Source organism: Protomyctophum bolini (genome assembly GCF_963924005.1).
Source record: "Protomyctophum bolini genome assembly, chromosome: 2".
In the NCBI taxonomy this organism is placed as follows: Eukaryota; Metazoa; Chordata; class Actinopteri; order Myctophiformes; family Myctophidae; genus Protomyctophum; species Protomyctophum bolini.
In genome coordinates, this window is record NC_137863.1 from 10,902,052 (window position 1) to 10,918,367 (window position 16,316).

Below are 16,316 nucleotides of genomic sequence, written 5' to 3' on the forward strand. Positions count from 1 at the left end.
GGAACCACTGCATTAGATTAATGTGTGGAGAGCATGATGATAGACTGGGTTCATCTGCAGGCTCTCCCTCCGGGCCGTACCTGAGTTTAGCCACTGTCAGCTTTTTGCCTTTCATATTGGATTCCATTTGAAATTGCACATAAATGGAGTGCATCTGGAGTATTCCGCAATTTCCGCAATTACCATTTCGGCAATTTCCATTTCCGCAATTTCGGAATTTCCGCAATTTCCGCAATTTCCATTTCCGCAATTTCAGCAATTACCATTTCCGCAATTTCCGCAATTACCATTTCCGCAATTTCCGCAATTTCCATTTCCGTTGTGTTTTGGAATTAAGCCTATTTATGCTGTATGCATGAGAGAGAAAGCGAGATCATCACCTGATGACCTTGACTCAGGCATAAGTGCTCTCTCATTGACACTGGTGTGGAGTTGCAGGGCTTCTCTCTCTGTGCTGCAGAGTGAAGTCTGTGAGGGGTACAGTGTATGCCCTTGTTCTTCCTCCCTCTCTCTCTGCAGCTGTTGTGTTGTTGGCAGGATCCTCACAAAACATGTGTGCGTCTGCTGGGGTGCAGCGCAGCCAACAGTCATGTGCCTGTGGTGCATTCTCCTGAACAGATGTGGGATCCTGGCAAGGACGGATTTCTTTACTGCACCATGTTCAAAAACAGCACTTATCTTCTTGTGCTGTTTTGCGAGAGTATAATTATGCAGTGGCGGACGATATTTCAGTACTGCACTTAAGTAGATTTATTTTGTGTGTATATTATGATGAACCGTTTAAGCCTTATTTAAAATAATAGTGAAAATAGCCGTTCTACAAGCTCACAATGGGTCGCAATTAGGGATGTCCCAATAATGTTTTTTGCTCCCGATCCGATTCCGATCAATTGATTTTGAGCATCTGTCGATACCGATTTTTCCCGATCCGATATTTATATATATGTTTATGCCATATCACAATAGTAGAATATCTGAAATCACACACAATATCCAGTCTAATATCATGATATGGATATCATATTGATAATAGGATGTCCCGATCACGTTTTCTGGCTCCCAATCCGATCATTTGAAAATGAGGTGATCGGCCCCGATTTCCGATCGTGACAACACTAGTCACAATGTGATGCCTTTTGAGAGATGCATTTTGTAGATCACTATTATTTAAAAACAGCAATGCATTGATATTACAATGAAAATGTACTTCGCAATTTGCACATTTGATACTTAAGTATGTACTTCAGTACATTAACTGCAAGTACAAAATTGACAGAGCAAACTTCACTAGTCCACCACCACTGATAGTATGTGATGTTAATACCACAGCTATTCCATAGTACTGTACAATGAACACAAAACCATGTTCTTTTTTTTGCATATGCTGTTCAGTAAGAACACTGCTCTTCTCGCCACAATATGTGTTATGTCTTTTGAACAACATCTGTATCCTGTTTCCATTGTCTCAACAACGCGTCGGCATGAATTGGAGAGTAATCTAGCGTAATACAACATACAAGTTCTGCTGCTCGCTCAGGCACAGCCTCAGGCGAGCTGCCTGTGTGTGATCCATCGTGCAGACGGCACGCTTGGCCTGACCGAGAGTGGCTTTGGCGTAGCTAAGCTGTTTAACTACCTTCATCACTCAAACAATCTGTCATTCCGATTCAGGTCCGGTTGCAGGGGCCATAGCCATAGCTGACCATGTAACTTTATTTTATTTATATTTATTCTATTTATTTTAATTAAGACTCATTTATTTTCTTTGGATCCAATGTTTGTTGTGTTGTTTTTTATATGTGCATATGCTTTTTTGTGATCATGTCGACACTTCTCTCAAAAACATATGTATGTTTTAGATAATGTTGTACACTCTTTGAAAACTTCACCTACTGTATATAATGTCACACCAGGTTTGAAGTGGTTACTCATGACCCGCAATGACCTCTGCAGTGTATTGCAGGTCTCTGTGGGAGCAATTTGACCAGTTGTGAATACGCCTATATTGCACTTTCATTACTTGGGGGAAGGTTATGCATAATAAAAATGCGGAAGTGCACATAATCTGACAAATAATCAGAAGCATTAGCTCCTAGATAAAATTGCATGCAGCTGATATCGGGCCCACTAACAAGATCTGACCTGCATTGAGCTAGACAGGAGTCGTAATTGTGTGTGGGTTTGATTACATTATCTGCTCTCAACATTTGGGGTTTGAATTTGGTCTGTACTGTGTGTGTGTGTGTGTGTGTGTGGGGGGGGGGAAGGGGGTTTGCACATAGACACCATTGTTTATGTAGTCGTGTGTCAGCTGGAACAAACCTCCCCCTGATGTCTGTGTGCAGCTGGCGTCCAGCAGAGAAGCAGAGACATAAAGACAGCTGGATCTTAAACACCGTCCCTTACTCTCCTTACACCCAGTCTAACCTCAATGAGCTGCAGACTCTCCAACAGCAAGACCTCCCTGGGGTTCATTCAAGTTAGAGAGCTGCAATCCATAACTACAACCAATCTGTATGTTAGAGTATGGTAATATTAAAAACTGCAGTGGTTGGAGGTGGTCTCCCTGCCCTTCTACTAACATTTATATCAAGTATAGGACCAGAGGTATTGGAAATAAGTAAAAGTAAAAGATTTGGCACGTACAAGGGAAGGGACCCAGGTTTCAATCCAGGGTAGGACATGAAAGTTACGGATAGCAATTTGAAGAAACATGAAGCCTAATTCATATTTCATTTGTACAGCTGTGTACGGCCAATAACTAAAGAAACTAGGGCTGGAACTAGGCCAGGCTGGTGTTGCCTCTCCAGGTATGTGTCAGTCATGGTGTGTAGCCGTCAGGATACAACAAGGAAGCTGTGAAAGGAAATCGTAAAATGTGGGGTGGAGGTTCTTCTCCTGAGAGTGTGCGTGCAAAATTTCATGACAATCGATTCAGCAGTCCCCAAGATTAGATATGGACCGACCGAGGGTGACGCATCAAAGTCTTGTCGGTGAGCGACACTGCAATACTACAAGTTATAAATGAGCCATAACACCCTTATTAACTGTTCAAATGTAGGGCAGCCTGCCGTTTACGGTTTACTGCTGCAGGACACAATGTAGGAAACCCTCATGGCTGGTGAAAAATGCGTGTCATCTGGGGAAGGAAGAGAAGTGGTGGGAGTGGGGTCAAAGGTCCCAGGGTCATCTATGGAGGAGTGCAAGCCCAATAGATGTGTACAACAGGCTTGCTTACATGGACACCTATTGAGAGGATTGAGTGCCATAAATGCTAGCTTGTCATTCACAGGGAGGGCAGAAAGAGGTTATTTGGTCAGAGTGGGTGTGTCAGGTTTTAAGGACTGGTTTGGTAGGTTTATGGCTTAAGTAGACAGAGAACCAGCCTGACAACACTGGTGGGAAAGGGCAGCAAAATGCCACAGAACACTTATTTGTTTTGGCTGCAGAAGGTGTTCCTAAAACAGCATTGCAGAGTTAGACTAAATAAAATAGCTTTACTTTAAAGTGTGTACATTAAGATAAGGCCCAATGTTGAAACACCCCAGCAGACGTTAATCCTTCTCTGTTCAATACAACCAACATCAACTACTTACACACAATGCAGTGTAGATTATAGGGCAAGACAAGATAAAAGTTGTTTTTTCCCCCCGCTTCCAGCCATTACATGTAAAGGGGACTTCAGGTTAATTAACCTTTCTTGAAAACCTTTAAGTGGAGAAAAACATTGTACTTTCCTCGCCATTTTACTAATTGAATTGGCTGATGGGGCATTCAATTAATGACCTAGTTAAATACAGTAGTTAAATGGGTTTGGTTTAAAGCTCATGCTGGGATGAGATTCTTTTCTTCAGGCTAAGCAGCCTCTTCCACATTCTGTAATTTCCCTCTCAAATATTTCCTTTCTGTGAATTTGCAATAATAAAATACACATGAAATGCAAATCAAACTGGCTCAAAATGTTTAGATCGTTTTTAATTCAAACAAATGCAATTATACAAATTACTAAGAACCAGCTTAACAAAAATTGATTGTTTGCTATATATTACATGCTTCTTTTTTTTAAAACATACATTAAAAAGGCTCCAAAAAGACCAATCTATTTACAATATCAACATGTACAAATAGCTTCATTCTCTTGGGAGAAATTGAGAGCACCGGTCCATGGATACCAGCATGGGATGCTTGTCAAATAAAAGCTGTAATTTACTGTAATGTAACCAATGAGATGAGGCTTTCGAGTATTAAAATAAAACTGTTGGGTTATATACTTGAGTGGTGTGTTAGAAAGTAGTGTTTGGCAATTGGCAGTGAGCTGCATTTTAATTAATGTGACTGTGTTAAGGTTGAATATGTCGCAAATTACTTGAACGACAAACACATAAGAATAGAAAAAGCAGTGCAGTAGTTTCCAAACAATACCATGACCGTTTTTGGATTCCGGTAACTGCAGGATGTCTCAGCAGGTCGCCATCTTTCCACTCAAAGGAGTTCAGTCCTTCATTTTCTTTTTTTAAATAGCGTCCCATCTGTTCTCAACAGGTCCTTCATTGTTACAGTGTTCACACACACGAGTATAAGCAGGTTGAGGATGAGTCATACTTTTGTTTATCGTGGCTCAGTATCCTGGCTTTAGGTACGGTCCTAGAGTCCTTGGTCTTGTGAAGCCAGTGTGTGTTGAGGAGCACCAAATAGAAGATGGCAGGGATAAATGCAGGCGTGCGTGGTCCCCGTTCCCTTTGGCAGTTGCACACGGAGCACGGCAGCTTCTCTCACGTGCAAGCACAGTGCACGCAACACAAATGCCATCACCACACAAACTCGCAATGGCGCAATCTAGAACACGCCAATGCCCTGTGGGGTGGTGGTGGGTGTTAATTCAGAGTGCACCCAATGATCCCAGTTTGGCATCTGCATGTACAGTAAGAGAACTAAAATATAAAAACTTGGTTTCCCTTTGTGGGCTGAAGTCCTCAGTTGTACAGTTCTTCCTTGATTCTTTGGATCCTTTTCCAGAAAAACAGGTAAGTGCAGTCTAAGGCACGTTGTCCACATGTTAAATGTTAAAAGTGTAAAAACCACATGGATGGCTGATCGACAACTAAACTATTGTTCCTGGCTTAGCGCTCTCATGCCAACAAATCTGTTCATCTGGGTCAAAGTCGCTGTTGGTTTGGCTGCTTAAGTGCGAGTCCATTTGGTTCACATCAATAGAGGATCTGTAATAAACATGTACATGTTAGACCAGTGAACGTGAGCTGATGATTCAATGCAAGCAAAGGAATATAATTGAATGGGAGTCCTTAAGGTCTTTACAAACCAAGTAAAATTTATTTGTCAGAATGTTTTGCACGTCATAAAATCAATAGTTCAATCAATAGTTGAGACGTGACAGTTTTGTGGATGTGGAAAAACACATGGAAAATTCAGACTTGATATGCAAAGACCTTTAGAATTATTTAATCCTGGGTTGAAAAAACAGTATTATTTTAACCTTAATGTATTTCTTACAAAAAGGAAGGAAAAAAAAACATTGACTTTGCTGCTTCAGGTATTTTAGGCAGGGTTTTGTTAGTCACAGTCAGAATGAAAAAATGCTGAGGAGCGGTTAATCTTTCAGACAACAGATCAAACCCAGGATCAAACATATTCTTAAACCCTCCAATCAGAGCAAATGCACACAGACAAACACACACACACACTCACAAATCACACAGCAATTAATTCAAACATCAAAACCTTCAGGGGTCACATTTTCTCCCTGACACAGAAATGTCCTCCCACCACCAGTGGACACCGGGAGAAATGAATATTTGTGTACCAAGTTTGTTTGTTTTGTTTGTTTGAAGTCCCTGCCACATACAAAAGAATGCATCACCATCACCATCACATCCACGTGGGGGAGTTCGGTGGTTTTGTCTCTCACCCTTTTTCTTTTATGCTGTGCCTTTGATTATGGGGGGAGGAGGGGGTTAATTATCCTGGTCAGTAGCATAGGGCCTATGTCCCACAGGCCCCCCCATCCTATCACCACCGCTCCGCCACTCAAACTCGGGGGGACATCTGTGCATGAGAGGGTCATGGGTCATGGGTGAATGGCAGCACATGGGAGGGGCACTTCTAAGGAGGGCAAGGGAGAGGGGCAAGACAGCAGAGGACACAAGACAAGTCTGAGTGGTGAATGCACACTGTAAAGGCTTAATTTATGCTCCGTCGCACGACCGCATCGTACATCAGAAATTACATTTACAAATTCCAACTGAAAAAAGTGTTGGCTGTGACATGCATCGACAATTTACCTTTTTGGCCTTTAGCAGACGTTCTTATCTAAAGTGACCATTCTACTACTCTGCCACCATAATGTGGAATGCCCTGACGTACGTCATCCATTAAACGATGCTTCTTTCAAAACTAGCCTGAACAAGCATCTGTAAACTTCAAGTAGAGATAGATTTTAAATCCTCTTGACATAAAGGGGTCATACACTGTCACTGTCCCCTTTTCTCCTCTGTAAATATAACTATTTGTATTTGTTGATGACATGTATTAATGTGTTAATATTATTATATGCTGTTGATGACATTGAATCAGAATATCCCCAGGACCTTTTTGTGTTATCCTTTTAGCCCAAGTGATTTACTGTACCTCCGCGGTGTTTACCTTTTTGACTAATAAAGTATTCAATCAATCAAAAGAAAAACTACAAAGTTGGGTGACTCTTAGTCACAACAACAGGGTGACTTCCAAGAACATAATTAAGTGCTACAAAATAACTAGGATAGCAAGTTGACATCAAACCTATCAGCTGTCTAAATAACAATCATGGCATACTGTATGTGGAGTTTGTGGACAACCACACTGTGGAATATAAGTAAGCAACATACATCAAATAACATAACTAACTAGTATTCTCCTCTGTAAATGTAATTATATATATTTAATTAGGCAACAAGTATAGATACAAAGACATTATGTGCTGGGTGATGACAGCTTTTTCAGTTATTTTCATCATATGACACTGTCTTGCGACTAAGTATGAATCAAGCCTTAGGAGAAATGTGACCACTGGATGATAACATGGCAGTTGAATGAGGACAGGGCAGCCATGATGGGTAACGGTTGTACAAGCCATGCAGTCGTCTGATCATACACGAGGAACAAACAGGCAAACAGAGCAAAATCCAGAGCTCACGGCTAAAACATCCAACAAGCAGCCTATGAGGTCACTGCGGACACACTGGAAAAAAAGCTCAGACCCCATAGGCTCTGGCTACTGCTGATTACTTACTATGGTGGGCTACCCTTAGCATAGGACACCTTAGTGAGCCTGTGCCCTCTGGAGGCGTGGGGCTGCCCAGGACTGGAGACCACCCGCCTGGCTCGACGGCCAGGGGAGGAGGAAGAGGAGGGGAGGGAAGAGGAGAGGAGGGAGGAGGTGGAGGATGAAGCAGAGGAGGAGGAGCTAGCGGGGAAAAGGGCACAGCGCCTCTGGCCATTGGGGCTGCACCAGGAGCCCTTAAAAAGTTGGGCGACGGTACCATATCTATAAAAGAGCAGGGCCCAGTGGACAGTTATGGATCGATGAGAGGAGAACCAGTCTTAAGCTCTATGGAGGAACTGAGCATTGCTGCCCAGATCCTATAATCCCTACCCAGGAACTTAGGTAGCCATGCTAAGTAGTTGGAGAATAGACTTGACCCGAGACGCATCCATTCCAAGACTTCAGGAAGATGTTGCAGCAAAGAATGTTGACATTGGCCTACACATACAGTATACATTCACATTATAGCCATGTGGAGGGGATAACACAGACAAGGAATAGCTTATATTTTCTGCAGCCATCCTTTTCAGGTAATTAAACAGTAGCACTTAGCTCCGGGGATAAGGAGGATCAAGGAGTAGCTAATTGGATAAAGACATGAATTAGGGCTAAGTTGTTGTGTTTTGTTTTTCTTCTCACCTGTTATGGGTGGTGTGACCGTATTGTGCGTTGTTGTAGGAGTAGGACTGTGGTGCATGAACAGGTATGTCATACTCTGGCATGCCAACACCCATGTGGCCGTGCCAGTTGCCAGCAGAAGAAGCTGTGGACATTGGGGGCAAAAACAAAAATCAGAAAATAATTTTAACAAATAAACAAATGACAGTTTTGAAAAGTAAGATTAATTTTATAAGTGAATACATGAATGGACCATTCTAATATACTGTAAAAGTCTAAAAACACAGCTGTAGATAATCAGACTGGATATGTTTGATGTAGGTGGACCAGTTAGCATGCATCAACAGTAGTCAACAGTATTGTCAATGCTTGTTAAATGGTATACCAGTAAAGCTGCAGCTGTGTTTACCCTGCTACAACACGTCTGTGAAAAGAGTCCATTATCAGGACAAAACAATTGCCTCTAACTTCTATGGTGTAAAAGAATGGTGAGCTAACCTGGTGCGTAGGCCATGGTTCTACTGTTGTGGCTGTAAGCTGAAGGCATGGTCTGATAGCCAAGGCTCTGCTGGGAGCCTCTGTCATATTCATAGTCGTACGCTGGCTGCTTTTGTACCGTGTTGCGTTGGTACCAGCCTCTCAAATGCTCGGCCACCAAAGCCTTCTGAATGTTCTTGGTCACATGCTCATTGCTGCGGGGCACTGGACGGTTCCTGGGCGGCCGCAACGTAGCATACGGGTTCTGCGACATGCTGTCTAGCTCGTCGTTGCCGTAGCGGCTATACGTGTCCTGCCCACGATAGGCGGCTGTGGTCGGGTGGTAGGACGGGTTGACGCTGTAGTGTCCCTCCATCTCGTTGTCGTAGGTGTAGGCACCGTTGGTGTATGACGGCTCAGGCTCCACGTAGGCAGGGTAGCCTGTCACGTAGTAGGCCGTGGTGGTGGGCCGTGGCCGTGGCTGGTAGTTGTAGCAATGAGTGTCCGGCTGGGCGAGGTTGGGCATGCTGCCCGCATTGGCGTAGACGTCCTTCCTGTGGCGGCCGCGGGCTCTGCGTCGATAGGCGTGGTGATTGCCAGGGGCGTTGTTGTACTCCACACTGGACTGGCTGGTGTAGGAGGAGCCATCGTCCAGCACCTCTGTGCTGTTGCTACGTCGTGCTGGAGACATGGCGAAGGGCGGAGCCGGGGGCTCACTCTCCGTCACGAACTGAGACTGGGACTCCAGGCTCCCGCTTCTCTGTCGGAAATGCTGCGCTCCGTCCTCCGACCTGAAGGAGAGTGTGTTATTATATTATCAATTTATCATACATTGATACACACTACCAAAAACAACACAACACACACAACAATGAGAAGTCGTCAGCGTTTAGCTGTGTAAATTGTGTGTCAGTGACACACAGGGGTTTTTTTTAACAGCATGCTGGCTCACTATTTGGCTCACAGGTGTCTGTGATGAGGCCGAGATGTTCACTTATCAAAGCATATGTGAATGGGCATTGATCTGGAACACCTGTACCTGAGCTGGGTGCTGCTGTAGGCGTTGCGGGTGAGGAGGGGGGTGGGGGGCATGCTGCGGGTGTCCCGGGGCTGTCTAGAGGACGACTTGTATGGGCTGCTGTGACTCGACAAGGCGTCGCGGTGATTGTAGTGCAGTGATTCCTGGACTTGACCGTAATTTAATCTGGAAAAGATTACATTATTTTAGATAAGAACAATGCTTTCAAAACGTTTTCTGCTTCTTACAGGGAAGAGCTCTCCATCCAGATAAACACTGCTTGTCCTTGCCTGCTCTCAAAACAAAACATGAAGAACAAATATAAACCACAGTTTTCCTACATCATAGCCTTTTTACTCATCACATTCACCTGGATGATTGTCATTTCACAGCTCATTGATCTTTCTTTTCATGGACCGGCAAACAAATATCATTACGGCAACAGACAGTGTCTGAATGAAATGAGTACGAATAACTGGCTCTCCTCTCTGGGCAACACATCATCCATATCATTTAGTAGTCATCCAGCAGATTTAAACTCTCCACCACCACTTTCCCGTTTCCCCTCCTCCTCCACTCTGCTTGGGATTGTTGTCTGCTCCTTAGCAGGCAGTGACATGCTCAACTCCTGTCTATTTTTAAAGCCACGACGCGTTTGGGCTGATAAGAGAAAGGCTGGCAGGGAAGCAGAAGAGAGAGAACGAAGGAGGAGGTGGAGACCAGCAAGAATGTTTCCCTGGTTCTAATCTACAGGTCCATACTAGCTGCTCTCAGGGCCCCAAGAAAAACAAAAACGCTATGGTATAAGAAGACACGTCCTGTTGTGCGTCAGTGCCCACAGCTGCTGCTGTCTACCTGCTGTCTGAGAGCTGGTCATTGGCAGAGGCTCGTCTCTCCTGATGGTAATGGATGTCCAGCGTGTTTGCATGGTGCGGCCTGGGGGAGTACTCGATCGATCGTGAACGAAGCCGCTGGGAGCCGAGCTCATCATCTGAGGTGGGCAGAAAATGCGGTTAATATCCGAATATCCAGGTTAATGTGAAAGGAGGAAACACATTGTTCTCAACAGCACTCACCATCATCCAGGTTGAGGCTGTCAGACAGTGAGCTGAGCTCTGCAGGGTTTATGTCATCTAATAACATGAGGAGAGAGAGAAGGGTGTTCAGAGATGACTACTGATGTTTCCTTGTACTTTTTACAACCTAAAAAGGGACATCATGCATTTAATCAATTTCCACCAGATAACAATCAAAGTCCCGAGGTGTTCTGCTTTTGACTTTCAACCCGGCACAGACACAGTGCGGCAGGGGAATCAGGCTTTGATTCCTTTTATAAGCTCAGTGCAGCATAAAGCATGTTATCTTGGTGTCTGTCTGTGATGTTTGTGTACTGATAAGACACCTGGCGTACCTGCTATGATCAGTGAGGCTCTCTGCGTAGGTTTCCTTCCCTTCTTGATCCTGTAGGCGTTGATCTCCGTCTCCATCTCCTGCAGCTTCCTCATGGCATCCAGGCAGTTGCTCCTCCTCTTCTTCTTGACCGTCTTACACAGGTCACCCTCGCTAGCGAGCTTCATGGCTGCTTCCACGATCTTCTGCTGCAGGGCGAAACGGCTCTCCAGGTTCCTGAGGTGGGGGTCCTGAAGGGAAAGGTACAGAACAAACATCAATTAATGGGGAATTTCCCAGCAATGGAAGCAGTAGCTGGGCCATGAAAGTATTTTGAACAGCCATTTCAGGGACAACTAGAAACTACATTTTGAGTATACTGTATACCCAATATAATTGACATGGATTATGCAATGCAATGGTTTTCGGGACAGTTCTCGTTGTGAACTACACACACGAACAGAGCTTTTGTCCACTTAAATTAGATGGATGACTTGTTTCAGGTCTGCCTTAGATCAGGCTATAAATGTAAGCTTCAATATACATGTAGCCTAAAATTCATGTTCACTGTACACATTCTTTCCCAAAAAAGGTAACAAATGATAACCGTAACAGAAAATATCATACTATTAAGTTAGATTGTGGATACATTTGCTGTAGTCATACTAACCGCATCATATGGGAAAAGATCATCCAACTTGAAGGCTGTACCCATGCGACGTCGGATTTGGGGAGCTTTTTCACCTGTAGCCAGGGGGTATTCCTTGGGCAACCGGCCTGTGAGTTCCTGGACATGTGACAAAGACGAATTGGAATGAGAAAATTACACACATAGTCAAAGGACACATTCATTATTAACACCCGGGTTGGGACGTCATCCAAAATGTTCCCCCCCATTTTAGTGGATGAGACCGAAAATCTTAAAACGTGAATAACTCATTTTGTACAATTCAAAGATGATGTTTTTGACAGGTCATCGCGGTCCCGTCACTAGTCGCGTTAGAATTAATCATACCTCCCGTTGTTGTCGATCGCCTCGGGGGTGTTTTGGCTACATCTAGCTACTTCAGCTACATCCGGGATAGCGCCTGGTGCGTCGCTAAATGTGCTCTGTTGCTGCAAATCGCTGGGCGCTCTGATTTAATGGTCCTAAATAATACCCTCGGGCGTTCGTGGTGCTTAAATGAAGAAACCATTCCAACACAAACACTCACCGCTTCTCTCATGCAAATCTTCTTCAACTCCTCCAGTTTCTGAGACAGATTATCTTGAAGATCCTGCTCTTTCTTCTTTAGGTCAACAATCTTCTCTTTCTTCTGCTCCTCGCTGACCTCGGTCTCGGCAGAACCTGCAAGAGCCATGGAGCTTATTAACATTGAATTAAAGCGATAAATCATCTCTCCCATCAGTGTGATGTGAAGCAGAACAGAACAGTAGCTGTTTGGGAGATGGATCATTAACTCTTCACACACCAGCTGAAATGAGGCTCCCGTTGCTGGCCATGATGATTTGGTCTTTGCTGTTGATGCTGGACAGTTTACTGATCCGCGGTGCACCAATTTCGGAGAGGTCCATGGCGATGTCTCCTGAACTCCTGGTTGTTGTAATCTTTGACTGCAAGGAAGAAGGAGGTGAGTGGGGGCAAGCAGGAGAGGGACAGGGAGAGGAATTTGTCAGTATTTCATCTTAATGATGGTGCAGTGCGTAGTGGCAGCTACATTTGCATGCTTGGGAATCCAAGCGGAGCACGGTCTCATCAATCAGTCCCGGCACTATTCCTGGATTAACACTGACACACCATCTGCCTCCGAGAGAAACAGGCTGAATATCCTCATCGACGGCAGCCCCCCAAACATTCACTCATCATCACACAGACACCACTCATACCCTATAATGGCCCTGATGCTCTGCAAATATGGACCATAAATACAATACCTTCACAGCATTCTGACACTAAGTTGCGAACAACTTTCTTGGAAAATGATTAAGAACCCAATTTCTGGTACTTGCTGATGAACGAATCACAAGGACATAGCCGAGCAGAGGTCTAGCCATGTTGGGTAATGCATTAAGCCATCTCCAGGGATGAGCCAAATGTACTATAAATGTAGATAGAACGGAAAGATATTGTCTGGGGAGCTTTGATAAGAAGAGATGATTAGACCCATGGCAAGGCAAGGAGCGGAGAGGAGCAGAAGAGGAGAGGGAGCACTTACTTTGCTCTGCTTCCTGTCCAGGTAGAACTGGTGCTGACTGATTGCCATCCCCCAGATGGTTTTAATCAGAGAGTGGCTGGCATACCATGTGTGGATGACCTGCCCCGACTGCCCGAAAGTACGCTTGGTCACAGTCCTTCTGAGAAACATACAAACAAGCATGCAAATAAAGCCCCTGCAATATATTATTTGTGCCTCTGCAAGGTATTATTTGTACTGCAGCATGAAGCAATTCTTTTTTTAGAGGCAGCAACAACAAAAACAACCAAGTCAATACCTTCATAAAACAACTTGGGAATTACTGTAATTTAAAAAAAACAATATGAAATCTTTAAAAGCCATGAGCCAGGTATTAGAAAACGACGCTATAATTAAACCATCAACCCAATTATACAAGTGGCTGATTCTGTAACACAATACAATGATGAGGAAGGGGGAAGCAGCGTAAAAGGCGTCTTTAGTTTGGATCAGTGGACCGTAATTACAGCTTAGGTGGCTCGTAGCACCATATAAAACCTGTGTGAACGGTGTAAAGAAGCCCTTGGAATGCTGCAGTGGTGCTCTTAACAGCGGGAAGACAAGTTACGGCCATTAACATACATGGGCAGCGGGCTGCAGACACCTTTCAAGCAGGCCAAGGTGTATGATAAGGACATCTAGGCTATAGCTAGAAAACAGTGGCTAAAATAGAAAGTGCCTCATGAGCAGGGGCCAGCCTATTAGGGGAGTAGTTAGTTAAATTAAGTGGTTTGCGTTCTGACCTTTGTGGGTCATTCACTTCCACTGCGAATTTCTTCTCTCGGAAATACAAATTCTCCAACTGCTTCCAGTGAAACAACTGTAGAGAGAGGAACACATTGGGGAAGAGGACAGTGAGGACACATCATTGAGTACAAAGGAAACCATGCAAGAAACCACACTCAATTTGAATATGGGCCTCTATTGAAATGGGGTTTCATAGACAGACACAGATGCAAAACAAACATTAATATATCCAGTTTTTCAGAGGTGGTTTCCCGCACGGCGTGCAGCCGTGCACGTTTCTCCATATAACAATGTAGGCATTTAGCAGTGCAATTCAGAGTAAAGATGAAGAACTCTAGTCAACAAGTGACAAAGTAAATACAGGCACAAAGTGCCTGTATTTGTGCAAAGATGTAGTGCTTCAAAGAATCTAGGACAACTGGACAACAGATGAATCTCAAACCAACATCTGTAACAGAGCAGTCCAACACAGCAGTCTGCCTCTGTCTTTTTGCACAGATTTCTAACTTACAAGTTGCACTTGCAACATTTGCACAGTACAACACACAACAGGGACATAACAATAACCAAACTAGCTGTGGGCCCAGCTATCATGTGCAGTCGACTGGACAGTCAGGTGTAAGATCGGTCTAACAGAGGATCAATTATGATGCTGTTGCAACAGCAAAGAGTAAAGTCTGGCAAGCTTCTCATTTCACTGTGCCCTGGAGCAAGAGCGCTGAAAACAGGACAAGGAGTTTTCTAAGTCAGGGTGAAACATCTGCTCCAGGGAACCAGTGCTGGCTGTTCAGAGCAGTTTGCTTGTAAATATAACTTCCAATGGGTTCTCTTATATTGTTCAGGGTAAACCTACTATCTCACTAAGAAATGCACAGTTACATGTATCATTTTATCATGTTATCAAACTAGTTGGCAGTTGGCACACACCTCGTTTCCACAGTACATGGCGAACACATTTGTAGAACATACCCTCTATATCTTAAACTGGAGTGGACACAAAACCACACAACACTGTCCTGACTACATACAAGGGAACAAATGCCGATTTTTAAATAATAATATTAATAATAATAAATACATTTATAAAACAATCTCTGGTATCATTGTCAGGTATAATAAGTGTACAAAATGGTGGGGCTTACCAGGGGGGGGGTTTTGTTTCTGTCCCTAGTGAATTCTCTAGGTTTTGTATTGAATCCTCTAGTTTGAGTTTCCCACAGGGCTAGAGCTTCCTCGAACAATACTCTCTCTTGTCTGATCTCAGGAGAGCCATGTAGGTGTCGCAAGAGTTTCAGCTGAGCTGGCCCCGCCCCCTTTTAACGCCCCTCCTCCTCCCTGTGACATCACATACACCTCACACCACGCTGGCAGGCAGCTTACTATGCTTCACGCTGTTCCGCACAGAACGAGGTCCACCCTGTGGTCACATGAATTCTCTTTAGCACACTCACCGTCCTCTCCCACTCACTGTCTGTCTCTCACACACGCACGCAACCAGGCTCGATCTCATTCTTTTGGCCCTCTATCCTACTTGCTTCCTTTTCAGTCAAACCAGATGAACAGGTTACACACACAGACTATAGTGTCTCACACACACACACACACACACACAGACCTACCACACACACACACGGACCTACCACACACACACACACACACACACACACACACAAGGACCTACAAGTACGTAAAGTCCTGGTCTTCCTTCCTGTTCTTGAGACCAGTTCACTTCACCTATATTTTCTCTGCTCCCCTTCAGGCTCGGATCAGAGGGGGGGGGGGGACAACTTTTTCTGTGAATCTCCCAGTTGCTTCTTGGGAACACGCCTCCGCTTTTCATATTGTAAATACCACACAAATCCCTGTTGTTTATTGAGTCCAGTCAATGCTACACTCCCACCGCAGCCCCAAGGCATACATGTTAGTAATATACGACTTTGGTCTAATCATTAATAGCATGAGGGCCTCAGCAGGGCCCTCTTCACCTCCATGTGAAGGACTCAACAGTACTTTCATTCGTCCGAGGAAGAATCTCTCACTGCCCTTCGAAAGACTGTTCTTAATATACAGCGAACTAATGATTATGAGTGGTAATATTTAAAACAGGAGTTTTGTCGGAATGTAAGCCATTAACTTTTAGGACTCTTTATTTAAACACAAACTACATTAATCCTAGCGCACCTATTCCGGGTTTGTCATAATAGACTAAAGGTGGTTGCACACTGGACGTGTTTTTCGGAAAACCACCGGAAAAATGCCACTAAAAATCCGAAAAACGTGTCCAGTGTGAAAATAGGCACACAAATTAACAATTGCCAACATTAGCAGATCTACAAGCTCACAACGGTCAATAATATATTACTTTGCATGGCACAGTAAGAACTGGGTGTGTTGTGAATCCAATAACCTTTAATATTCCAGTGGAGATCAAACAGTAAAAGTCAAAGTCATCTATCTTGGCTTCCCTAGGCTTTATTTTTCCCTAAGAAACTATAGCTCCCAAACAAGAGCT

General features: G+C 44.1%; 1 protein-coding gene across 6 annotated transcripts in view; it reads right to left on the reverse strand.

Moving 5' to 3' along the window:
* Positions 1 to 3,954: 3,954 nt before the first annotated feature.
* The window catches only part of frmd4ba (FERM domain containing 4Ba), a 50,313-nt gene continuing 37,951 nt past the window's right edge, over positions 3,955 to 16,316 (reverse strand). The window contains exons 12-24 of one of the 6 annotated variants that reach the window (XM_080792587.1): positions 13,801 to 13,877; positions 13,040 to 13,178; positions 12,296 to 12,437; positions 12,038 to 12,171; positions 11,494 to 11,610; positions 10,846 to 11,074; positions 10,511 to 10,567; positions 10,290 to 10,425; positions 9,456 to 9,620; positions 8,438 to 9,207; positions 7,961 to 8,084; positions 5,927 to 6,120; positions 5,086 to 5,219 (exon numbers count right to left, since the gene is read on the reverse strand). In XM_080792587.1, the coding sequence (XP_080648713.1) occupies positions 5,973 to 6,120; positions 7,961 to 8,084; positions 8,438 to 9,207; positions 9,456 to 9,620; positions 10,290 to 10,425; positions 10,511 to 10,567; positions 10,846 to 11,074; positions 11,494 to 11,610; positions 12,038 to 12,171; positions 12,296 to 12,437; positions 13,040 to 13,178; positions 13,801 to 13,877 (2,238 nt within the window). In that variant the 3' untranslated portion in view covers positions 5,086 to 5,219; positions 5,927 to 5,972. Of the gene's footprint in view, positions 7,544 to 7,960; positions 8,085 to 8,437; positions 9,208 to 9,455; positions 9,621 to 10,289; positions 10,426 to 10,510; positions 10,568 to 10,845; positions 11,075 to 11,493; positions 11,611 to 12,037; positions 12,172 to 12,295; positions 12,438 to 13,039; positions 13,179 to 13,800; positions 13,878 to 16,316 lie in introns of all 6 variants that reach the window. The other 5 variants (XM_080792585.1, XM_080792588.1, XM_080792590.1 and 2 more) reach the window with 5 other exon arrangements.